Genomic DNA, 26061 nt, shown 5'->3' on the forward strand with positions numbered 1-26061 from the left:
AGTTTGCAGCACCAGAAATACTTTATGTCTATGAATAAGTAATGTATATTTCATCAGTGAAGATCACTAGAATTTTTTTAGAAAGGGCAGAACATGGACCATTGGGATGAGCAAGGGAGAATTATACAATACAATAGAAAGAAATAACCAAGTGAAAAAGTGTTACTTGTTTTGTTATCATAGTCTTGCTAATAGCTGAGTTTCTTGAATGCACAAATGCATTCATTCAACAAGCATTCATTGAACACAGCCACAAGCCAGGCACTATGCTAGGTGTGGCAGACCTAAAGAGAAGAAAGACATTACCTTCTTAGCTCAGTAAACAACTTACTTTAATACAGTGAAATTTAAATGTTGGAATAAAATGCTGTTGGAGCTACAAAAAGTGCTATGGGAAGACATAGTTCTCCCCGGAGGTATTAGACACCAAGGTCTTGACTACAGAGAGATTTGTGGGTTTTTTTGGCCACCCTGCAGCATATGAACTTCCCAGGCCAGGGATCAGATCTGAGCCACAGTTGCCACAGCTGCCACAACACCAAATCCTTAACCCACTGTTCCAAGGCATCGAACCTGTGTCCCAGAGCTTCCAAGACATGATTCCATTGTGCCATAGTGGGAACTCCTAGAGATGATTTTGAGCCAGGTTAAAAAGGAAAGCATTCCGCATGTGGAAAAAGTGGGAAAGGGCCCTTTTTTAGGGCGCACTCGAGGCATATAGAGATTTCCAGGCTGGGGGTCGAATCGGAGCTGCAGCTGCCAGCCTACACCACAGCCACAGCAACACCGGATCTGAGCCACGTCTATGACCTACACCACAGTTCATGGCAATGCTGGGTCCTTAACCCACTAAGCAAGGCCAGGGATCGAACCTGTGTCCTCATGGATCCTAGTTGGATTCGTTTTCTCTGAGCCACAACGGGAACTCCCAGAAAGGGCATTTTAGACAAAGGGAGAATTGTGAAACATCAGCAGTAATTTTTTAGTCTTATTCTTGCTGTGACAGCAGAATTGACTGGTTGGTTCTTGTCTCGTGTGGCTCTGACTCACCCTGGGCAGTGGGTCCAGAGAATGAATGTAAGAGTGCTCAATCCTGCCTTAGAGGAAGACAGGAGAAATTTGATGGCTGGGAGACAACAATGTTAGGGTTATTGCCACTTTTCATGCTTTCTGTGAACAACTGAAAATTGTTTATTTCTAAATTTGACTTAAAACTAATTCTGCCTCATTGCACTCTCTTTCTCCAGATGCATATCTTGTTATCTGTCACGTGAAATTTTCACGTCAGTCAAGTAAATCTGCTTATTCTCTTGTACATGAATTGTTCGCTGCCACCTTTGAGCCTTTTCCTCACCTTGGAACAGTAGATGCCCTCTTTTTAAATAATCCATATTTCCAGTGCTTTCCCATCCATGGTCTAGCTGAGACCCCCTTTCCTTCCACCTCTTCCAATTTCAAACACCTCCTATGCTCTAATTACTTAGTTTTGTACAAACATACCAGGATTGCCAAGGCCTATGCCTTTTCCCACTGGACAGAAGGCTGTTGCTCCACCTAGGCTTTCAAGGTCAATCATGTGTCCTCTCCTTTATGAATACGTTTTCTCTTCTCCAGTATCAGTTAATACATCCCTTTGTTTGCTCTGTTCATTGGCTGTACTGATCTCTAAATGTAATATTTGTCTTGCTAACTTATAAATACATCTCTTCAACTCCCTCAATCTCCACCAACCACCAGTCCAGATTAAACTTCTCCAGGGCAAGGTAGTATAAACACCTAGCCCAGTATTTGGTATTGTACATGCGTCTCAGTGCTTATTAAATGAACAAATATATGCATGCATGGATGGAGAATGAAAAAATTTTATTTGCTTTAAAAATTTTATTTCAAAGACTAATTTGCTTTAGCAAGCCTTCCACCAGCACCCTGACATTCTGAGTATTCCTTTACTCTTATATTCTAGCATTATTTGACCACTAGCCCTTTATAGACAGTTGATGTATTTTTCATTTGGGGGTTTTATGTGGAGCACATAGTATAGTGGAAACAACATTTGGTATTGGGGTCAGAGGCCTGGATTCTCATTCTGGCACTAATATTAACTTTTGTATAACTCTGGGAAAGTTAACTCCTTGAGTATTTTTTTCTTTTGTCAAATGGGTTTTAAATATTTGCCCTGTGTACCTCACATGTTTGTTGTTAATTATCCCTCAAAGGACCAGATGAGGTAATGAATTTGAAAGCACTTCAAAAAGCACATGTAAAGTATCTGACAGATACAAGATATTTTTAGTGTTTTTACTAATAATAGCTCCTCAACTAAAATTCTTAGCTTGGGGGGACCCTTCTGTTCCTTTGGGCTGTCTCCCTGATATTCTGTATTTTGTATCCACCATGTGATACAGGTTGACAGCAGCCTCTCGCCTTTTCTGTTCTGAGTTGTAGAACTAGACTTCCAGATCTAGCGCCTAACTTGGAGGCTTCTGAGTATTTATCCACTGATGCTTTTCTGATCCCCAGGCTTGTTTCCATCAGTGTCACCAATGGACCGGTATTCTGTGGCATGGTTGGCGCAGTAGCAAGACACGAATATACAGGTAGAGTAGGACACTGGGTTACCTCTGTGACTCAGGGGGTGAAGGTGGAGGAGGTGATCCAAAAATTCCCCATCCTTTTCTTCACTATCTCCCTGATACAGTTATTGGCCCAAAAGTAAGCCTTGTGGCAAGAATGATAACTGCTTATCCAGGTTTGGTATCCTGTGATGAGGTTACATATCTAAGATCTATGCTTCCTGCTTACAACTTCAAGAAACTCCCAGAGAAAATGATGAAAAACATCTCCAACCCAGGGAAGATATATGAATACCTTGGCCATAGACGGCGTATGTGAGTGTCATTATGTGTTAGTTCACTCCCATCTCTTTTATAGAATCAGCATAGGAATAGTCAGGGCTTGATTATATGAAATTAGAAAGTATTGGCCTGCTGGAATAAGAGACGTAGGAGGAGGGTTTCATGTCTGTGATGTGTAGCTTTTTTTAAAAAAAAATTATTTTTGCTTTTTAGGGCTGTACCCATGGCACATGGAGGTTCCTAGGCTAGGGGTCAAATCAACTGTAGCTGCCGGCCTACACCACAGACCACAGCAATGCCAGATCCTTAACCCACTGAGCGAGGCCAGGATCAAACCCTCGTCCTCATGGATGCTAGTGGGGTTCGCTAACACTGAGCCATGATGGGAACTCCCCCAATCTATTTTGAATTGACACATTTCCCTTTGTCTTTTTTCCCAGAATGTTTGGGAAGAGACATTTGGCCAGAGAGAGAGATAAAAATCAATCTTTGCTAGGTAAGTTTTCTTTTTTACATTAAATCTTACTTTTTTCAGCTGTAGATGGTGAAATGTGATTTAAAAAACAAAATGGGAGACTAACTGCTTCTGACCTTGTATTAAAAAATAGAAACCTTCTTAATGAATTTATGTTAATTTGGAAGAGGACTTGCCATTTCTTTCTCATGTTGACTGTTTAAATTTCAGGTTCCAACATTTAGTAAGAATCTTCGTTAGTCAGAGTTCACTTGAAGTCTGATCAGCTTATTGCACATCATCTTTAGAGGGAAATTCCTCGTCCTGAAATAGTGATGATAGCACTGGAACTGTCCCACCCACACTGTACATTCCCGGTCTTTATATATATAGATATATGCCACAACGGGAACTCCTGTATTTGTTTTATCTCTATCCATTAGTCCATTATTTTCACATAGCAGTGACAGACTTTGAACACCAAATGGAAGTTTTACAAATGGCTAAGAAGATATAGTAGCCCCATGTCCATGTGGTGCCTAATTATTCTGAATGTAATTTCTTAGGCAAGCCCCCAAGCCCAACACATGTAGTCCAGAGTTGATTTTTCTGGAAGAAGATGGGAAGGCTCTTCAAAGAATGGAATTCTGTCAGGGATTCTTGGGGAAAAGCCATTCTAAGAATTACCTTTACAAATTAATTCAAATAAATAAGTGTCTGCTAAAAAGCACAGGAGTGTTAGGTGCCCCTTGTCTCTTTACAGACCGGGAGAAAGAAGTGGAAGCCTTCCGAACGGCACAGCAGGGGTGTCTGCACCAGAGAAAGGGACAGGCGGTTCTGTATGAAGGTAGAAGAGGCTATGGAAAGAGTCAGCTCTTGGCTGAAATAAACTTCCTGGCCCAGAAAGAAGGGCACAGGTAAAGACTCCTGCTTCATCGTCTGTGTCCCTTGGGGCATCTTTCCCTTGTTGGTGAGACTCTTGTATCATTAGATTCTGCATCCTTGGGCTGGTGGAGTGAGTATCCTCTCTGGATCAGGGCACTCTCAGTGACCATAGTGACATTCACCAGGGTGTTGCCATTGAAGCTGAAGGAAGCAGATTCCAAGCATTGCTTCTACACCATCCAGACTCTCATGGCCATCTTCTTTGAGATTGATACATGCCCAGCGTATTACCGGCAAGAGTACCTCTACAAGCAGCTCCATGGGACAGTAGAGGAACCACTTCACTGCCTTTTTAATGACCTCTTCTTTGTGAAGGTAACAAAGGCAGTGGCTTTCTGAACTGAAATATTTATATTTTTTTGGTGGCTAGTTGGACCCAGGATTGTCTTCTAACCTAATACCCGATGGATTAGAAGGTTATTAGATAATGGTAGGATTGAGATTTGAAAAGCATTTGATACCAAAACCCAGGCTTTTTCCTGTTGGAGGAGAGTGGAGTCTAGGACTGACTCTGACACTTGCTAGTTGTATGTCTTGGCACAAGTCACTTAACCTCTCTGAGCTTCAACTTTTTTACCTGTGGAATGACAATTGTTGTACTTTATATGGTTTTTGCATGAATTTTAAAGGATTTAGTATGTAAGAAGACTGCATCGTAAATGTGAAAGTGCTCAAATCTATAAAGGTGTTACTGACTAGTTGAGCATACCCAGCAATTACAGCCATGTGTTCCTGAGTCAGTTACAGTGTTTTGTTCTTTAACCTTACTTCCCATTCCCAGGCCATGGAGTATGTCACTTGAAGCAGCATCGGAATCTCAAAACCTTCCAGTGGTCTAAGATTTATGTGATACCGAATAGCAAGCAGGCTAAGAAGTCCCTGGTCCACAATTCCACTTATTCATATTCCATCACTTCTCTTAATCTACCCAGCATGCAGGGCATTGTATCTAATGAAAAACAGAGAAAACAAAAATTTGTGCAATCCCTCAGCATAGCCCTGTCTTCAGACAGCCCTTACCTGGGGCTTTGGCCAAGGTGGTGGAGAGTAGCCTCACTCCGGCTCTCAGGTCCATGGTAGCTCATGCACCTCAGCCTAGCGCAATGTTGGAGATGCCCGTGGCCATTCCTTCTCACAATTCTCATGCACACGTTCATTCTGGTGTACTTGGAATAACTGGGGTCTGGTGTGGTCCAAAGTGACGCAATGCTAAGTCTGACCTGTCACCTTACTCCTAGGTCATGACTCTTTAAGAGCTTGCCAGAGTCTGGTATGAGAAGGAGCTATCTCTCTCTAACCACCAGTGGACTTTCAATCTTACCCTCTGAACTATATATTTATGTTAGATTATGTTTTTAACTCTATGCCCCATCCTTAGAAACCCATTCTTACTCAGAATAGAATCATTTTCTATTCTTTAAAGAACCTATATATTTTTATTAGATTGTCATTTTGAATGATAGTATAAGAGTAATTTTCCCGGTCAGTTTCCCTTATCCTTCAGAGTTTCGCACATGGACAACCCGGCCAGACACAGGAAGATTAAAGCATGTCTTCTTCAAGTGCTTCAGAAGGTGGGTACTTTTGCGCCCAGCCATTAACTCTTAATATGTGGAGTGGTTTGTGCTTATTTTTGTCTCTCCATCTTGACTTAGGCATTTCTTGGCCTGCCTATTTATTGATATCGTCATTATTTGTATCTATCTTTAACCTTGAATCCATCCTACAGCACAGCATACAAGGAAAGGTCTTTTGTTCTTTTCTAATCCTATTTTTTAATGAAATTTTAGAAACGTAAAACAGTGGTTTCTAGATGCAGATGGATAGCCATTTTACTATTGAAAATACAGATAGTCAGGCCCCAGCCTAGGATTACAGAGTTAAGCGTCTATATTAGGAGAAACTGATGTAGCTATTCTAGAAAGCTATCTAGAAGTAACTAGTCAGATTTTAATAACATACATCCTCTATGCCCAGCAAGTCCACTCCCATATACATATGGGAGTCTGTTCCTTGCAGTATTCGTTTGTAGAGGTTAGGGATGTGTTGAACGTGAATTCACAGATGAACACTATGGAATATATACAGTGCAGAGGTTAGAATTAAGGCAGTAGATGAAAACATAGCAACACGGAGTGATCTAAAAACAACCCTGAGTGTTTTATCTTTTCTTATGGCTGAATGGTATTCCATTGTGTGTGTGTGTGTGTGTGTGTGTGTGTGTGTTTATACCACATCTTCTCTATCCATTCATCCATCGATTGGCACTTAGGTTGTTTCTGTATCTTGGCTGCTGTAAATAACTTGCACAGTATGTAGAAGTTCCCAGGCCAGGCACTGAACCCACACCACAGCAGTAACCCGAGCCATGGCAGTTACAATGCCATCCTTAACCCACTAGGCCACCAGGGAACTCCTTGAATTAGTGTTTTTTTTTTTATTCTTCAGATAAATACCTCAAAGTGGAATAACTGGATAAAAAAAGATGAAATCTTGCCATTTGTGACAATATGGCTAGACTTTGAGGGTACCATAATAAGTGAAATAAATTAGATGGAGAAAGACAAATACCATAATGTGGAATATTAATAAATAATCAAACAAACCAAACAAAAAACAAACGTAGCTACAGAGAACAGAGTAGTAGTTACCAGAGGGAAGAAGGGGGTGGGCAAAATGGGTAAAAGGGACCAACTGTATGGAGACGGGTGGACACTGTGCCTTTGGTGGTAAGCAGGCTGCAGTGTATACTGAAGTTGAAATATAATATTATTCATATAAAACATACATACTGTTATAAACCAATTTTTAAAATCCTGAATAAAAAGAGAGAAATGAGACCTATAATACACTACCATTTACATAAAAACTATTTACTTGACAAAACAACAATGCACATTTTATAAGAACACCATACAAACAGAGGGTAATATGATAAACGCATTAGCATGGTTACCTGTGACAGTGAGGAATGGAATGGGAGAGGGGAATGTGGATAAAAGTGAATTCATTTTTTTAACGTCTACTTGAATAGAGCGTGGTAATTGGTAGTTTTAGCAAGCACTCTTAGGTAATTCTGATGTGCAACCTGGTTTGGAAATTACTGGTTTAAAAATACTATGAATTCCCACACCGTTTAGAGCTTTTGCCAAAATGAAATATTTGAAAGTTTCAAGTTCGATTTGGAGAATATTTTTGTGCTTACTTCATATTTCAGTTAGTCTTTTCCTGTTCAAAGAAGCTCAGCCCATTTCTTTAGGAATTAAATATACAAGCTGTATATTTTATATTTATAAAATAAAATATTACCTGGACTTAGGATATATTTTACTCTGAAAACCCCACCCTGTGTTGGTATTTTATTTAAATTGTTGATGGGACATTCATGGTAGATTTGAAAATCAAGTGACTTCATTTCTAATCAGAGGTTGTCATTATTTCCTTGCTGTTATTTCCAGGCAGTGAGGGAAACACCACTGATTTTCCTCATTGACGAGGCCCAGTATATGGATGCAGCATCCTGGGAGTTTTTGGGAACATTGCTCTCCAGTGTGCCCATCATCATGGTGATGACATTGACCCCTGCCTTCACCCTGTGTGGCTGGGCCCGGCACTTCCTGCAGAGCCCTCAGGCTACCCTTGTGCCCATTTCGAAGTTGGCAGCGACCTCGCTCTTGAGAATGGCATGTTGGGAACTGGGGGTGGTGAGCATCCCCCAAGAGCTGCAGACGTGAGTGGCTAGGACTAGCTGGGCACTTCATTGCGGGAGGAGCCAGTGCCATGGTATAAGTGAGAAGGCTCGGGTCTCACCAGAGTTGGGGGAGAGAATGGCATTAGAAACCATGAAAAGGCCCAAAACGAGCTTTAAGAGTAGGCAGGCTCCTAGCAACCCAGGAAAGGGCTACCTCCCTGAGCAATTCATCTGGGTTTTCACAGGACAGTTAGGACTTGGATGGCTTGCTTAATATGTCCATTATGTGGGGTCAGGCCAGTTTTTACTAGCCCTTTGGCAAGGGGATGTTAGTTCCTTTTAATATCAATGAAAGCAGAATAGTTGAGAGAAAAGTTACTGCCAAAATACATTTCAAAACCAATCAGAAACTTTTTTTTTACATTTCTGTGCTGCTGCTTCCCTCTGTTAGTGTGTATCATCAAGGACTGACCTTAACAAAAGAAGAAGTATTCCTCAGTATGAAATATGGTATGCTTGGCTCTCTTCAAGTGGGCATCTTTAGTCAGCAAACCCCTACTTACCTCTCTACAGCTACCTTCTCTGCAGGTGCTTGGGGAACCCCCTTTACTGTGAGGTCTTGTGCCAGGACCTTCTCTCTAAGAACATACTGCTCTTTCATGACCTCCAAAAGGAGGAGAAGGAGAACAGCAAGTGGGAGACCCTCTCAGGTAAGCTGAACTTCCCAGAGTTCTACCCTGGTCCCGCTGCTGGAGTTCATTCTTGAACATGGCATCACCTGGCCCTCCTGAGGCCTGTGCCTGTTCCCTGCTGACATTATAAGCAAGATTGGGCCTTTCTGACTAAGTGTACTATGCAAATAATATGCAGCTATGTTGAAAACACTAAATGCCTACAGCAGGTAAAGTAATTGAGTCAGTCTGCTTTCGTTCCTTTTTGAGCAGCCCAGGAGGTGGGGATAAGAAAACAGGATTTATAAACCTCAGAGGGGATCGATAAACAGGGGCATCTAATAGAGGATTGCACATCACTGATGAGAGGGATGACTCGAGCGTTGGAATGGGGGATGGGAGAAGGGATGAGGGAAGAGGCAAGAGTATGTGTCATTCCAGAAAAGCCTCCTGGAACTGTGAGGTAATAGAAGAGAGGGCTCTTGGAAGGTAAACAGGAGGAGTGCAAACGTTAGAGACTGTGTGGTGCAGAGAGCATCGTTAGTTTCAAAGAGAAAAGCAGAGAGCTGGCAGGATGGGTAGGGTAAACCACTTTAAAGGTGTATGCTCCATTCGTCTTTATCCCTTTAGTTTCCTGACTAAATTCTTACATTGTTGTGCCTTTAAAACTGCAGTCACTGAGCATGGTGTTTTCCTCAGTCATAGTCTTCTTTCCCTGCAGCCAATGCCATGAAATCCACAATGTATAGTATTTGTCCAGCCAGCTCTGAAGACCAGGAACTTTATGTCTGCACAGTCAAGGATGACGTGAACTTGGATACAGTGCTTCTCCCACCATTATTAAAAGGCAGGTCCCTTGAAGACCTCAAGTGAATCAATTACAGATCTCATTGCGCTTAGTAGTTTGGTGGGTGACCGAGTATAGATTCCCTCATTATCATGCTGACTTCATTTCCTCAAAAAAGAATCCTGCCTTCCAGAAATAAATTCTGGCACTGCCAGAACTCTTAAACACTTGTAGTGCTATTTGAGTAATGTTTTACTTAAGTGAGCCCACTGTTCTCTTTGAGGCTGACTGGTGACCTGGAAAAGTTTACTAGTTATTTAATAAAAATTATGACCTGATTTTCCCTTTGTACATATTACTGGAGGAGACAGTTAAGCAAGAGAGAGAATGTTGCTGAGATTTAAGAAAATCCATGGTGCTAGTGAAGAGACAGTGTTAGGGACAGAGCAGGAGTGTGATACAAAGAGTGCAAGGTAAATCTATAATGACTGATGAGATAAAGAATAAAGCCATCAGAATTTGGTAGGCATAATTAAACAGGAGGTGTTCTTTTTAGAGATGAAGAAGGTTTTTGTTTTGATGTTCTGTTCAAGGGTTTGGTGAGCAGGGTACTTCATTAACACTTCTTGAGGAATATTAGGATGAGTAAGCATGTCTTCAAGTCAAGTATGGTCTTACTGAGAATGTAAGGCATGCATGTGAAACAGCAGTACAGAACACCTTGGTAATTAAGAGCCAGGGCTCTGGGGCAGAAAAACCTGGGTACCAGTGGCTCCTGCACTTACTGGCTGTGAAACCTTAGATAAACTTATTGAAGACTTAGTCTTCTCATCACTCAAACAGGACAATGAGAGCCCCTACCTCATGGGGTTAGTTGAGGATTAAATGAAAAAGATTATTGTATATAATAAATATTTAGTGAATGTTAGCTATTATAAGCTGTTCACTCTGGTGGGTTTCAGTCCATCATATTCCTACAGTTCATAGTCCTACAACTGTGACAGGCCACACTTGGCATTAGCTTTACCAACTTAGAAACATACAGGTCAGGAAACAGTGTTCCAGCAGAAGAGCAGCCAGTGTTCTCACAGCAGATCCTACTGCTCTTCTATGGAGCATAAGGGATAGGTGCTTAGATGCCCCATTTCACAACTAGGAACTGGCATCTCTTATAATAGTCCCATAGGCATAGTTTCCAGGCACTGTAAGGGATGTGACCTGTTACAGGAATTACTGACCGCAAGGAGCCCAAAGCTGTGGCTTACCACCACGTATATATAACTTATTCACAGCTTTCGTAGTGCAAATTCGCTTTCAGATCACAGATCACTCTTTGCATAAGCAGTGTTACCTGGTCACTCAGCTGACATGTCAAAGCTACATTGTAAAGGCCATATAACTTATAGAAGAATTTAATACACTTAAACTATTTTCTATTCTACCACTTTAATTCTACCACTAGTTAATGTGTTATTAGAATAAGAATGAGAGGAATTTGGAGATGTTCAAAACAGGGTAGTATAGTGAGCCAGGTGAAAATTACTACTTACACTAAAATTATTTAAGAGGAAATATATTGAACAACATTTAGAAAGAGAATGAGTAGGTCACCTGTTGGTGATGAGGGAGAGGAAGAGGTTTAGAATTATTCCAAGATTCGGGGCTTGGTGACTTACTAGTTCAATATCAACTGCTGTAATGTATGTGTCAGAATATGGAGAGATTTACCAAAATGCTTGGAGTTCATTAAGATCTTTACAATAATTAGAGTTCTGGGACCTGGAAGCCCAGCCTCCATGCTTAGTTGAAAGTAAAAAGAAAATGGGTCTACCAACTCAAGGTTTTGGTACCCTGAGAACAGTTTGGGCTTTGTGGTGAAACCTGATTGTTGGTTGAATAATGAATGAGGAATGGGGACAAAAGAGGACGTAGAGATTTGGCTGAATGGAAAATGGGTGGACAAAAAAGGCAAGCCTTTTTTTTGTAATGAACAGATTGTTAACAGTATATTTTATGTTTGTAGAAAGCTTATTCATTGCTGATTTTTTTTTCTTCAGAAATAGCGGTGAACCAACTGGATCAGCTCAGCTCAGAAGAACAGTTGCTGGTTAAGTGTGCTGCAGTCATTGGTCACTCCTTCCACATAGATCTGCTGCAGCGCCTCCTGCCTGGCTGGGGTAAAAGCAAGCTACTTCAGGTGCTGAGAGCTCTTGTGGATATACACGTGCTCCACTGGTGCAACCAGAGCCAAGAGCTTTCTGCTGAGCCATTATTAGTGCCTTCCTCTGTTGAGATTACTGAACAAACCAAAGAGAAGAGAAAGTCAGGTGAGGAAGAGCTGTTCCCTTGTTCTCAGGACTGAATAGAGAGCTTTGGGTAAGGGTATCGGTGTTCAGAAAAAGCACCAGTATCATATATCCTGGGCCTCAGTCTTGTAAAGCTTATGTCCAAGAAATTGGGGGAGCCATAGTTATAGTGAATGAATAGCCTGTATTTTTCAGAATTGTCTTAGTTTCAAGAATTCTAGCTCCATGTTAACCCCATGTGTTAAGTATTTGTGCTTTGGTTTTTGGTTCAGAAAAACTGCCATAGTCTTTTATTGGCTTCTTGGGATAAATAATAATAAAATAGGGTAAACTGTTTCTAATTTTAGACAGTCATGAGGAAGTTAAACACATGTCATGTTGAAACAGACATGAACAAAGCAAGATATACCTTAAATAGCTGCAACCTCAGATTCTCTACATGAAAGAATAAAATTGTGGCATAGGCTACCCAAAGCACATGTAATCCACAAAGTTCTTTATACAAAGGAAGCAATAGTACCAAATAAGAATTATAAATAAGATTTTCTTATAAACTAGCAGCGTGTGCTTGGGAGCTTGCTACCTGGTAGCATAAAAGGATTTTAAGGGAGACTCTCACTTAGATTTGCCTCGATTTCAGATGCTGGCTCTCCTCTCAGGCTACAGGAGGAACCACCCCTACCTCAGACCGAGCTGCTAGAATTTGGAGTCCCTCTGTTGCGGGAAGCGGCTTGGGAACTGTGGCCCAAGACACAGCAAGCGGCCCTGCACCTTGAATGTGCCTGCTTTCTTCGAGCTTTGGCCTGCCGCTGTGGCAGCTGCCGTGGGGGGGACTTTATCCCCTTCCACCGTTTTGCCATCTGTTCTACGAAGAGCTCCGGTGGGATCTCCCGATTCTGTAGCTACAAAGACACTGGCTCAATAATAACACAAGTGATAACAGGCAAATTGCTGCTGCCTTCTCCCCAAGGTAAATCCAGGGGCCGGAAAGAGAACATGTGGGCAGCACTTCTTTTTATTTGTGTACTTAGAGCTCTTCATTCCAAAGGTGAAATCAGATTAAGGTGGAAAGAACCCTTTATCACTGAAGTACTGGAAATAAGAAAAGTGTAATCTCAGAATTATGGAGTTCCCGTTGTGGCTCATTGGATCAAGAACCTGACATAGTGTCTGTGAGGATGCAGGTTTGATCCCTGGCCTCATTCAGTGAGTTAAGGATCCGGTGTTGCCACAGGCTACGGTTTGGGTCACAGATGCAGCTCAGATCCTGTGTCTCTGTAGCTGTGGCGTAGGCCGGCACCTGCAGCTCTGATTTGATCCCTAGCTCAAGAGTTTCCATGTGCCACAGGTGCAGCCAAAGAAAAAAGAAAAAAAGAAAGAAAAATATAATCTGAGAGTTAAAAGGAATTTTAAAGATCATACTTGTTTTAGTTGGCAATCTTGGGCAAGTTCCTTATCCTCAATTAATTGAGGAAAATAACAATACCAACTTCATAGGGTTGTTGTGAGGATTAAATGAGTTAAAATATATAATGTACTTTGAATAGAGCCTGAAGTCTGGTTAGTGTTCAATAAGTTTCAGTTGTTGTTTTTATTATTATAATTGTTCAGCTAAGTACACATATATGGAGTCTTTATGTGTATCAGATGCTGCAACTGGATGTTAAGAATACAAAAGTGAAATTGGAAGATCCCTTGTCATGCGGTGGGTTAAGGATCCAGCATTGCATTTGCAGTGTGGGTTCAGTCCCTGGCCCGGGAACTTCCACATGCTGCAGATGCAGCCTGAAGAGAAAAGAATACAAAATGAGATGATCAGTTTGGGGGACGGGGGGCTGATGCAGATGTATAAATAGAGAATTCCGGTATGGCATAGTAAATGTGATGCAAATGGACTACACAGGGGTTGGGGTAGAATATCTTAAAAGAAGCTTGGGTTGGTGGATAGATGTTCCCCAAACCTATAGCCCTCTACCACATCCCGGGAAAGAGTTCACTGTCTTTTTTTCTTTTAACATTTGCAGTTATCTCACCTTGTAGGACAGCCCATTCCCTTGTCAGTAATTGTTAGAAAACTTCTGTCATCAAGGTGAGCTTTACCTTTCTGCAGCCTTTTCACCCATTTTTCAGAGTTGTGCCTTCTTTCATATTCAAAGACAGCTGTCAAAACCCAAGCAAATCCCTTTTTCTACTTTGAGAGAAGAGAAGTTGGTGTTGGTGTTGGCAGGGTAGAGGAATACAGGAAAGATGGTGAATTACTGGTGGTAAAAGTCTAAAGTGAAGATGTCAGTTTATGATCCTAATGCCTCTTCTGGCTGAAACATTCTTATGACTATGTGAAGGTGACCAGTGACTTGGAGAAATCGGTCACTGGCTGATGGACTTTATGGGCATTTGGGTTTTTTTTGTTTTTGTTTTGTTTTGTTTTGGTTTTTGGCCATGTCTGCAATATGTGGAAGTTGCTGGGCCAGGGGTAGAACCCATACCATAGCAGTGACCAGAGCTACTGCAGTGACACCAGGTCTTTAACCCACTGTGCCACAAGAGAACTCCGGTACTTTTGTTCTTTTTGAGGGGAAAGAGGAAAGTAATAGTGAATGTCCTGGTTGGTATTATGAAGAAATTACACTATCATTCATATTTCCTATATGGCCTTTTGTTTTTGAGAGGTCAGGGTCAGCTTTAGATTAGCCAGCCTAGTCAATCTAGAAGAAAGAGGCTCAAGACTTTTCCTACACAGCCAAACCCTGAGGAGGTGTCCCTGACCCAAGGCCTCTGTGCATGGCCATGCAGAACAGAGGGTGCTGTTCACACAGTCTGTGACATGATGGTTCCCTGGGAACCCTGCATGGCAGTAGTGCTGCCGAATTGTTGTTTCCTTAGTTACCTTAGCCCTACTTTACCTTACCTTACATGACATCACTAAATCATCAGAGAGCCAGGCCTTTTACTTAACACTTTTACTTAAGTCCTCCCTGTAAGGGTTCTCTTAGACCTCTTCTCAATCCCCTCACCTGGTTCCTGAGGCCAAATAGGTAACATCTCCACATGATTCTCAGTCTTCGCTTTTTGATCAGAAGACAGCTGCAGAGGAAGAGGCAAATCTAGAGGACAAAAGTTATTTAAAGCCAGCCAGGAAAAGCTAAAAACTTCTGCTAGCCATTGTGACTCTGGTGGGATGTGGCACGTTGTGCCGTCAGGATTTTCTTCACTGGGTCTTGGGCTCTGCACTTCCCTCCTATCTGGTCATGAATCTGATTCAGGTATATTCATGGATTTCTGCTATTAGAATTAACCATCAAACTGGATAGACATTCTTTATTCATTTATTTTGCAAACAAAATTAGGAATTGATTTGAAAGGTTTGAGAATGAAAGGAATTACTATTTGAATTACAAATAGTTAAATTTAAGGAAAAAATTAGCACCCTAATCTTGTGTGTAAGGCTAATATTAAACCTCAGCTTATCACTTTTACAACATGGGAGGCAATTTGGTCATGAACTAAGCTTCAAAGGAAAGGTAGTCAGGAAATTTAAATTTTCTCAGTTAATACAAATATGGATAATTAAAAATAATCATCTTTCTCTCCCTACAGATAGTTTTCAGTTCCAGACAAAATCACCCAGAAGTCAGGAAGCCTTCACAAGAGAACATTGCAGGTAGATGGAAATGCTGAGAGTGGGTGTGAAGGGAGCCAGAAAATGAGACACAGATGACCATTAAACTAGGGTACTTGCCTTATCTACAGAAAAGGAAGGCATCTGACACCCCAGGAGTCGTGATTCAGCCCCAAATTCAAGTTAACAGAGAATCAGTTCCTGGGCCAGGAATTGAATCTGAGCTGCAACTGCAGCAATGCCAGATCCTTCAACCCACTGCTGTGGACCAGGGATTGAGCCTGCACCTCTGCAGCAACCCAAGTTAGCTGCAGTTGGATTCTTCTTTTTTTTTTTTTTTTTAGGGCTGTACCTGCGACATATGGAAGTTCTCAGGCTAGGGATCACGTGAGAGCTCATTTGCCAGCCTACACCACAGCCACAGCCACAGCCATGGCAGATCCCAGGTGCATCTGTGACCTATCCTGCAGCTTTCGGCAACACTGGATCCTTAACCCACTGAGCGAGGACAGGGCTTGAACTCGCATCTTCATGGATACTAGTTGGGTTCATTACCACTGAGCCACAATGAGAACTTCCTGCAGTCGGATTTTTAATATACTTCACCACAGTGGGAATTCCAGAAAAGTAGTTTTTGATTTTTTTGTAGGGGAATTATTTGTTTGTGGTTAAGAAAAACTTTAATAGTCTCAAATGTGTTGTACATGTAGCAGATTTTTTTTAAGCTATAAATGTGCCTTCTCAATTACTTTTGAATCCAGATAATATTAAAAGGATTGCACATCTCATAAGCATGTACCTCCTGGCTTTCAAATGCCTCTCTCATCAATTTTAAATGTCCCTACCTTGAATTCACCAGCACACTGAGTTTTCTGTCCTACTTATCCAACCTGATTTCTTACCGTTTTCTATATAAGTCACCCCCACACTTGTGTCTTTGCTCACACAGTTCTCCCTTTTAAAAACACTCCACATCCTTCCATTTATCAGAATGTTCACCATCCTTCAAAGCCCTCCTCAGTTCCCACTTTTTTCGATCATTCTTCTCAGAGAGATCAGACCTTTTTTGAACTCATGGTGCCTGTGGAAAGTGCCCTGAACTAGTAGTCAGAGAGATGAACTCTAGTTTTGGTCCCACTCAATAGCTGTGAGGTCATGTTTAAGTCACTTAACTTCTCTGAGCTTCAATCCCCTCATCTATAAAAGGGAGGTAGTTTTGCCTACCTGGATGGCAGAGTTACTGCAGGATAAAGTAGTCTTACTGTATACAATAATGTTCAAACGTGCCAAGACAGAGTTCAGATGTGCTAATAGAGAAGTGTAGTATTATGCTTGGCATCATTTTTATATTCTCATATAAAACAGTGTTAGTTTACTCTTCAGGTGTCCTGATTTTCCCCATTTAGTCTGTGAGGTCCTTGGATTGGCTTTAGATTTTTAAAACTCCCTAATAGACCATTATAGACCAGGTCCTTGACTTTCAAAACCTTATGGCGTGATGGAGGAGAAGCGTAGATGTAGAATGGATGAGTTATAATTCCTGGACAAAGTGGCAGTCAGTGCCCCCACAAGAGCAGCTGCTATGCGGCCACTCTCAGCTCCTCATCTTCTCTCTACAAAGAACAGAGGAAGAGTTCCTGGATCAAGTGAACAGGAAACTGTCTCAGACCAGCCCGGAGAAAGACTCGTTGACCACAAAGCCCTGCCGCTGCAGGGAAGTCCTGAACTTGGTGCTCTCACCCCTCACCCGGCACTGCCTAGTCATCGGAGAAAACACTTGTGCGTTTTATTACCTGCTGGAGGCTGCCGCTGCCTCCTTGGACCTGTCAAATAATTACATGGTGAGCCAGATCCACTCTAATTTGATTGGGATTTCTCACTACCAGTTAACCTGGGATGAAAAGTGGAGGGAAATGGGGGAGAGAAAGGAGCCGTAAGGGATTGAGGAGGAAACCGGAAGTGGTGTGTGGAAGCCAGGGAGCACCGTGTACTGCCAGCCCTGCCCCGACTCCTGCACACTCAGTCCAGCTCCCCTTTTCTAACTAAATCCTGCCCCAACTCTAATTCATCACAACCTCATCCAGCCTCCTCCCTAATCCTATGCTTAGCAGCATCCAAATCCTAATCCAGTTTCTCCATCCCTTGTCTTGTCTGGAGGCCTTCTTTTATTTGAGGAAGGCAAGCAGTCTTCTGGGCCCACCCTCAGCATTCTCATTTTTTAAAAAGCACAAAGTGAAGATCTGTCAGTTCGAGGAGGCCACTTTCTGCAGTCTTCGATCAGAGGTGAGGGCAGGGGGTGACCTTGAAGTTTGGGTTATTTCTCCTTGAGAATTACCCTATTATTTCCTTTTTGTTTTTATTAATCTTTTGGGTTTTTTTTTGTATGTGATTCAAATTCAAAACATAGGAATATTTGTAGAAAGTGAAAGAGCGTTTACTAATCCCATGTCACTCTTAGCATAGTGAGTCATCTTTAAACTTGCTAATCCACAGATGAAAATTACATAGAAATGTGTATTTCTTAATTAGTAAAGTATGCTATTTTTAAATATGCTAATTTGTCATTTATTTGTGACTTGCCTATTCATGCACTTTGCTCATTAGAAAGTATATAAAGCTAGAATGAAAAAAAGAACATACATTTCAAAGTCTCCCCACCACCACTCAACCACCGTGTCTTCTCCCCAGTGTTATATATCTTTGCTATTCTGCCACATCTTTTGTGTATTCAGCCACGTAAATGTATACAAGCTCCCCTCTTCCTTTGTTATATATAAATAAGCGCTCTCTATACTGCAGTCCACGTCTTGCTTTAAAAATAAATAAGTAAATAATATACCTTGTAGATCGTTCTATATAATTTATAACCAGTTTCCTCGGGAAATGATACTTGTATAACAAATAGAAACTGGGGAGAGATGCTATGAGACATTCCATTTTTAAAGAACAAACAGGAGTAAACTTATCTATTCTGTATGAATAACTCAGGACAGCTCAGTAACTTCTCCCAGCCTCATTGCTATAAAATCCACCAGAACCAAATGTGTTGGGATGATTATCTGTTTATAAATAATGACTCCATAAAACAATGGAGGGTGTTTAACTTGTTAAAGAGCCGAACTTTAAAATAAAATTAAAAAAAGTGAGAACGAATTTCAGCGTAAACCTTAGCACACCGTGGTTAGGAAAGTAAACCTGGTGTGTAGAATGCCTTTGAACACCAAGGGGAGCCGTAGAATTGTCCACGGAATTGCATCATTTTTGTTTCAACCAAAAGGTCTTCGGAGCAAAGTTAATTATTTCTTTCCCTTTATAAGAAAGAATTATTGTGTAATCTTCCTAAGATTGTTCAGAAATCACCATAGACTTTATCACTTTCTTGGAGGCTTTAGCCTTAGCATATGAAGAAGGTATTTGATAACCTCAAGGTAGTTGCTCAGCTCCTGCCCCCACATGCATGGTGGTGGTAGAGCCTATTTTTAAAGAGAGATGTAGGATTTTGTGATCTCTCCGATGATTCCCATGGCATCTGAAGCATCTCAATCTCAAACCCATCTGGGTCTAGCAGCATCACTTTTTAGATCACAGCCTTCCCCTACTGCTCCCTACACATGTGTGGGAGCTGAGCAAGGAGAGTACTTTCTCCCTAATTCTGTTTTCTCACTCCTTTACTTGCTTATGGCCCTACTGCTGCTTGTTAGTGTGGCCAGGCTCTGCCCCAACTCAGCTCACTCCAGCACCTCAGTGGCCCCACGTACCCATCCCCAAATAAGAGCCAGTGTGTTATTTATATGTGCAGAACCTTGTCTGTAGCCCTCTTCCCACATTTACATCACCCTTTCTCATCTTACCATCTCCAGGTCTGTTTCAACATGGGACAAATCACCTTGGCCAAAAAACTGGCTAGGCAAGCCCTTCGACTACTGAGAAGGAGTTTCCCTTGGACCTGGTTTGGTGTCATTTTCCAAACATTCCTAGAGAAATGCTGGCGTTCCTGTTCCCTGAGCCAACCTCCAAACAACCCTAGTGAGAAGTGAGACGCCTAGCCAGCTTTAGGGCCACAAAGAACTAAACCGGGACCTAGCCTGGAGTTTTGTCTATTTGACCCTTGTAAGGACTCCTCTTTTCAAGCATGTAGCAGAAACCTTCATTTATTTTACTCTCCCAGCCAATTCAGTGTAGCAGGAGGAGGACTTCTTTTGTTTTGGGAGTGTTATTATCCTGTCTCTTTCAAATAAAGATATATGTGTATTATACATTTACATACACATTATAGCAATTTAATATTATATATCTATGTGTTATATATAATACTAAATTGCTACCTAGTTATTAAGCTGTTAAAATTTATAGGAAATATATTCAACCAAAATAGCAATTCAGAAAATGAACCTTTTTTAAAAAACCTCTCTGAAACTTTTTTCCTGGTCGAGAGGAATGAATTAAAAAGGCCTATGGGGGCAGTGAGGTCCTGCTGTACAGCACAGGGAACTATGTGCAATCAATTGTGATGGAACATGATGAAAGACAATATGAGAAAGAGAGTGTGTCGAGATGCATGACTAGGTCACTGCTGTACAGCAAGAAATTGACAGAACAATGTAAATCTACTATTAATAAAAATAAAAAGGCCTATGGGGTTGGAAGTGTTGGGATCTCAGGAAGCTTTCTGGGTCTGAAAGTCTGTGCATGAGTAGACCCAGATTCCTCATGGGGAGGGACATGGACGCTGGTGACAAGGGCATGCTAACCACCCTGTGCTTCGCACCAGTAAGAAGAAGCTGGCAGTCCTGCAGCAGCAGGTGCATTGCCTCTCCCTGCTCCGGCAGCTCTACAACCTGGAGGCCACAGCCTTCAACCGCAGGTTTGCCTGTCTGGCCGCTCTTATGCAAAAGAATTCAGCGAAGGAGCTTGCCAGTGAAGCCCAGGTAAGCCAGTGCTTGCTCTACTTCTGGACCTCACTCAGAATCCTAAAATGCTCCACAGAGAGACCCTGCCAAGCCCCTGGTTAAGCATGGCTCCACAGTAACCCAGACCTAGCGGGACACTGCGGATCGCATGTTTGAGCAGCATTCTCAATTTGCAGTTTATAGATGGGCTTCCAGGAACAAGGCTCTCTGCTTACTCTCTGAACTGAATGTTGATGTTTGTGGGTGTGTTCAAAAGAGCACTTGGGAATGATGGGAAGTAGGGAAGGGATCATAGCTTTCATCAGTTTCTCAAACAAGCCTGTCATCTGAAACATGGGATTAGAATTACTGACTTAGAAAAAAAAGAAGAAAGAGAAATATGTCTGTAATTTCAGTGTGCATCTGTGTCTCTCTTTTATCCATTTTTTTTCAACAAATATTTGATGAACATCTATTCTGTGCCAGGACTTAATCTTAGTTCCAGGAAAATAGATAATAGGGAGGTGAAATATATAGTATGGTAGGTGATAATATATACAACAACAAAAAATTAAGTGGAGGCGAGAGGACATGGAGTTCTTAGAGCTGGGGGTACAATTTTAAATAAGGGAAAGCCTCACTGAGAAAGTGACATTTGGGCAGATATCTGAAGGAGATGACAAAGGAAGCCACATGGCTGTCTGGGAGAAGGGTGGACAGGAAGAGGGCATAGCGAGTGCACAAGTCATGCCCTCTGTGTTTGAGGAACAGTGAGGAGGCCAGCGTGACTAGAGGGGAGGGAGGCGAGGAGAAAGAGCCAGGAGATGAGTCAGAGAGTGGGGAGGGGTGGGGGATGGCAGATGGTGCAGGCCTTGTAGGCCACTCGAGGGGTTTTGGCTTTTACTCTAAAGAAGATAGGAAGCCACTGGTAGGTTCTAAGAACAGGAGGGACAGGGTCTGCTTATATTTTAATAGGGTTATTGTATTAGAAACCTAATAGAGACAGGGTTTCAAGAAAAGTGTCATCAGTGATGTCTAAATGTGGAAGTTCCCTTGTGGCACAGCGGGTTAAGGATCCGGCATGGCCACAGCTGTGGTGCAGTCTACAACTGCAGCGTGGGTTCCATCCCTGGTCCAGGAACTTCCACATGCCATAGGTGTGGCCAAAAAAAATGATGTATAAATGTGCATGTAACTGGAGTTCTCATCATGGTGCAGTGGTTAACGAATCCGACTAGGAACCATGAGGTTTTGGGTTCAATCCCTGGCCTTGCTCAGTGGGTTAAGGATCCGGCCTTGCCGTAAGCTGTGGTGTAGGTCGCAGACACGGCTCAGATCCCGCGTTGCTGTGGCTCTGGTATAGGCCAGCAGCTACAGCTCCCATTAGACCCCTAGCCTGGGAACCTCCATATGCTGCGGGAGCAGCCCTAGAAAAGGCAAAAAGACCAAAAAAAAAAAAAATGCACGTAACTGACAACAAAGATCTAAGTGGCTGTTCTGAAGAGTTCTAAGGAAAGAAAATCAGAGGCCTTACTTAGAGAAAACAGGTGGGGTGCAGTCTGGCCAGTTTTTGCAGGGGAACGTCTTGGATTGGAGAAAAAGAAGACGGGCAGATAGAGAAAGTGGTTTGTTTGAAGAACATGCTGAGAGGTGTATGGGTGAGAAGGAGTGTGTTTTCATAGCTGGAGGGGAGGGGAGTGGTGGGGGCCCCAGGGGTGCTGACTGAGGGCGCAGCAAGGCGCTCTGTGGGTTTTAAGCAGGAAAGGGATGAAGTGGAAGTGCAGCATGATGGACAGAATATTTTGCCGTGTTTGTTGCCCTGCAGGTTGTCTCTACCTACGTGGCCCTCTCCCAGTTCGCCCAGAACATGGGCGACAGGGAGAAGTGGCTGCACTCTGAGCAGGTCGCCATTCAGAAAAGCAGCCTGTGTTGGTTCTCCAGGGAGGGCTTGTTGGCCACAGCCCAGCTCATGCAGGCCTTGGCCTACACCAAGCTCTGCCTCGGCCATCTCGACTTCTCCATCAAGCTGGGTAATGGGGCCTGGGGCGGCTGGGCCCAGGGCTTTCGGAGAGGCCAAGTTTACCTCTAGACCTCACACAGCGCTCTTTCACCTCCTTAGGTTTTCAAGCTCATGAGATATGCAGACATCTCAAGAAACCAGCTCTGGAGAATCTGGTTCTCTCAGTTCTCTTCAGATCTGCATTTCTAAAGAAGAAGTACTAAGATCATTTTCTGCTCTTTATATTTGTTGCCTAAGCGGGGAGGGTATGCTCTTCCAGCGAAGCGTAGAGAGAGGGAGTGTGGTTCCTTGTCCCCCGCCAGGACTGCCTCTTGTCCAGTCACTCCAGGAAGCATTGCCTTAAGTGCGGTGCGGGTCAGGAGTGGAAACATGGAATCTAAGCTACTAAGATTCTTTTTTCCCATTTTTCTGCAGGAAGGTAGGTAATTGCAGCAGCTCAAGACCCTGGAACTTGTCTCAGAGTCATTTCCCACTTCCTTGGCTTAAAGGCAGGTCTGATGGCAGGCACAGATGTTCTCTGAATAAGTAGGGTTACAGAGAGGAGATCTAGGGATGTCAGGCTGCTTGGAAGGTGTCAGATCCTCTCCTCTCCTGTCCTATCCTCCTCATCCTCTAGCTGCTCCCAGTGCCTCTGTCTCTTGGCAGATTTGATCTATGTGTCCACGTGCTGAAGAGTCAGTGGGCGCTCCTTTCCCAGGGTCACGATGTTCTTGGCCTGGCCTGCTTCTATGCTGCTTGCTTGGATCTGCTGCTCTACGGAGAAGGTGAATCTTGTGCAGAGGGATTCAGACCTCAGGTGGGGCACTAGCTTTGGAACATAGGCAGTCATGAGTCCTGACTGTGGCCTTGGGCCTGGGCTCTGCTCCTGGCCCCTGGCTCCTTAAAGTCTAGGAACCACATTGCGGTTCAGGAGTGTCTGCCTTTTGGGTGTTGTCTCCTCCCCAGTACCGCACACCTTCTGTACCACTTGCTACGTGGACAACTTATACTAGCCCGGCTCCCCTCTCTGTCCACAGGGTGGCTGTGTCGGCCCTTTGGGGAGTGTCTACATTTCATTGAGCAGTATGAGCACAGCTGCGTTCTAACTTCTCAGAGCAATGTCATGCTGGGTGTCCACTCCTCTCTGGCCATGTGGTAAGGTGGGGTGCCAGAGCCTTACTCAGGCCTGTGGGAAATGGAAGAAACTGGAGTATGCCATGAAGTCATTTAAGCTACTGCCTTTTTCCCTCCCAGGCAGGCCTATTCCATATCTGTAACCCACTTCTTTTTTTTTTTGGCTGCACCTGTGGCTTATGGGAGTTCCCAGGCTAGGGGTCAAATCAGAGCTACATCTGGGATCTACACATCAGCCATAGCCATGGCAATACCAGATCCGAGCCACATCTATGACCTACGCTGCACCTTGCAGCAACCCCGGATCCTTAACCTGCTGAGCCACAACGGGAACTCCTTTGACCCACATTCACCTCCCATTTCCCCCCATCTCATGGGAAGGGTTCTTCTTGCCCCTTAGCAGGTTTGGGCTCACAGGTTAACGGTTATGTGTAGGGTTACATTTACGTGCTAGATAAGCCACAGTAAGGCTGAATATCATTGGTCTCCTTTTAAGTCCTCTCTTACATGTGAGTTAGTAGCCTTGGCCACTTTCCAGAATCACAGTTCTGTCTAGGAGGTTCTAGAGTCCTGAAGAAGTGACAGTTCTACGAACGAGCCATGGTTGGTAAGCAGGAGGAGAGAGCCGAGAGCTGTGATTTCTTTCCCTGCAGGTTTGCGCAGGACTCTCAATGGAATCTGTTTGAGCGCCACTTCTCCAAGGCTCGCCGGTTGGTGAAAAAAACCAATGCCTCATTATTTGGTTCACATGGCTTTGTCCGATTCCTAGAGTGTCATGTGCTGATGTTACAGAAAATGCCAGAGGGTGCCTCCAAGCTTACTCCCCCAGGGACTCGCCACCAGCCCCTCCAGGTGCCTGTCTGTCTCCCTTGGCCTTCAACTAACACTTAGGTTATAATGTGACCCTGTAACACTCTCTCTGCCACCTGCTTCTCTCCTTTACTCTTCTCCTTGCTACTTCTGTCTCCTTTGCCTCCTTGAACCCTTTTTCTCCACCTAGAAAGTCTTTCCTCCTCCCTCATGTAGCCCCCCTCCCCACCAAGACATTCCTGCATGTAGGTCAGGACTGGATTCCCTAACTTTCCCGCTTTGCACAGCTACTCCCAATACCACTAAAATATTTCCACGTAGCCCTTCTCAATGGACCATTCTGGCTCAGTATATATAATTCGAAACACTCCCAACAGTCCTATCTTCAGAGTCTAAGACATTCCAGTTCTTCTCCATCTCAAAACAGACTTTGTGGGCCTATTTGCCATCAAGAACTGCTTTCTGTTCCCACAGCCCTGCACACTCACTCAGGGTACTCATGCTGCCTGGGGCCTGTTATCAGTTCTGATGGAGTGGAGTGGAGAAGAGTCCTAATCCCTGCATTAATGGGCCTTCGTTTCCTTTCAGTACTTCAAGGAGTTCTTCTCTCGATGTGTGACCTGCCCTGTCTATCACCAGCGAGTCTCTGAGCTTAAAGCCTCTGTGATGAGATATAGAAAGAGAGAGTCCACGTCCTTGACTAATATCACGAGACCTTTTGATACCTGCTTGACCAGGATTTGGATAGAGGAAGAAGAATTGCTGGAGGGAAATAGCTCCTTTGAAGGAAATATGGGAATACAGGGTAAGCAATCCTTCTGGGAGCCCTGGTCTGAGAGACTTTAGGCACAGTCTCAAATTCTTACTCAGAAGCAGTCCAGGGCCGTACCTCGAGCTAAGAAGGACATGCAGCTGTAAGGACGAGTCCTCGCTCCAGAGTTAACTGTCGTCCTCGCACAGTCCAGGACCCAGCCTAGGCAGACGGACAGCCCTGATATTGTTCAGCAGGGAAGCAGCCTCTCCCAGCCTTTTGTTTCAGCATCTATAACCCTTAGGCATAGAAAGTTCCTCCCTGCTCCCAACCTGAACAAATAGATTGTTCCTTTGGAGTAGCTGGATGGTCACTAAGGGAGAAAGAAGGCCTTAGAAGCCTTGAAAGGCTTGTAATGTCTAGGAAAGTAAATGAGAAGGTGTGGACAAGAAACATAGGTTCTTGGAAAGAAATTTAGTTTCTTGCTTTAGGGCCCAACAGATCTCCTCCTTTTCCAGGCCATGAGTTAAATTTGTAGCTGCCGAGGAAATTCTTTGTGTTTGTCTTATTCTTTGGGTTCCTGCTTTCAGGACTTGTCAGAGTGGCTGATGTCAAGGAGAAGAAAGATGAAGAAATTCAAGAATGCGTATGTTAAAACAAAACAAAACAAAAATCATCTGAAGTGACCATGATTCTTTTATTATATATGATGCAAAGATATGCCCCCATTCTCCTTTCAAAAATCATCTGAAGTGACCACGATTTTTTTATTATATATAACACAAAGATGTTGCCCCCCATTCTCCTTTCAAAGATTCTGTGTAGTGTACACATTCAATATGCTAACCTTTTACAGTCACCACTACTATATCTTTGTCAAAATAAAAGCCTGTGTTTCTGAAGCATGACACTTAGCTCTTGCTTAACTCTGAACAGCCGTTAACACAACTGTGGCAGAAATTAGAACTGGAGCTAGACTGGAGTCCAGGGAGGCTTTGAGATGGACTGATTCCATCTTATATAAGGTGAGATTCATTAGCATATGGAAACACAGCCCTAGTGAAAAAGTGGTCATTACCTCAGGAAGGCTGGTAGTGCAGGCACTTTGGTGTTGCCCTCTTTGGGCCCAGATGTGAAAATGGCTCTTAAG

General features: G+C 43.1%; 1 protein-coding gene across 1 annotated transcript in view; it reads left to right on the forward strand.

Moving 5' to 3' along the window:
• LOC100737927 (adenylate cyclase type 10) overlaps positions 1 to 25819 on the forward strand; it is a 40070-nt gene extending 14251 nt beyond the window's left edge. The window contains exons 10-32 of the mRNA XM_021098668.1: positions 2521 to 2597; positions 2699 to 2888; positions 3296 to 3351; positions 4073 to 4226; positions 4380 to 4569; positions 5742 to 5828; positions 7713 to 7984; positions 8519 to 8655; positions 9338 to 9463; positions 11461 to 11730; positions 12350 to 12679; positions 15307 to 15370; positions 16950 to 17169; positions 17486 to 17611; positions 19189 to 19361; positions 20100 to 20256; positions 22043 to 22247; positions 22337 to 22433; positions 22883 to 23001; positions 23254 to 23371; positions 24004 to 24202; positions 24749 to 24965; positions 25502 to 25819. Coding sequence (XP_020954327.1) covers positions 2521 to 2597; positions 2699 to 2888; positions 3296 to 3351; positions 4073 to 4226; positions 4380 to 4569; positions 5742 to 5828; positions 7713 to 7984; positions 8519 to 8655; positions 9338 to 9463; positions 11461 to 11730; positions 12350 to 12679; positions 15307 to 15370; positions 16950 to 17169; positions 17486 to 17611; positions 19189 to 19361; positions 20100 to 20256; positions 22043 to 22247; positions 22337 to 22433; positions 22883 to 23001; positions 23254 to 23371; positions 24004 to 24202; positions 24749 to 24965; positions 25502 to 25566 — 3649 coding nt within the window. The 3' untranslated portion in view covers positions 25567 to 25819. The remainder of the gene's footprint in view (positions 1 to 2520; positions 2598 to 2698; positions 2889 to 3295; positions 3352 to 4072; positions 4227 to 4379; positions 4570 to 5741; positions 5829 to 7712; positions 7985 to 8518; positions 8656 to 9337; positions 9464 to 11460; positions 11731 to 12349; positions 12680 to 15306; positions 15371 to 16949; positions 17170 to 17485; positions 17612 to 19188; positions 19362 to 20099; positions 20257 to 22042; positions 22248 to 22336; positions 22434 to 22882; positions 23002 to 23253; positions 23372 to 24003; positions 24203 to 24748; positions 24966 to 25501) is intronic.

The sequence above is a fragment of the Sus scrofa genome, chromosome 7, assembly GCF_000003025.6.
Source record: "Sus scrofa isolate TJ Tabasco breed Duroc chromosome 7, Sscrofa11.1, whole genome shotgun sequence".
NCBI lineage: Eukaryota > Metazoa > Chordata > Mammalia > Artiodactyla > Suidae > Sus > Sus scrofa.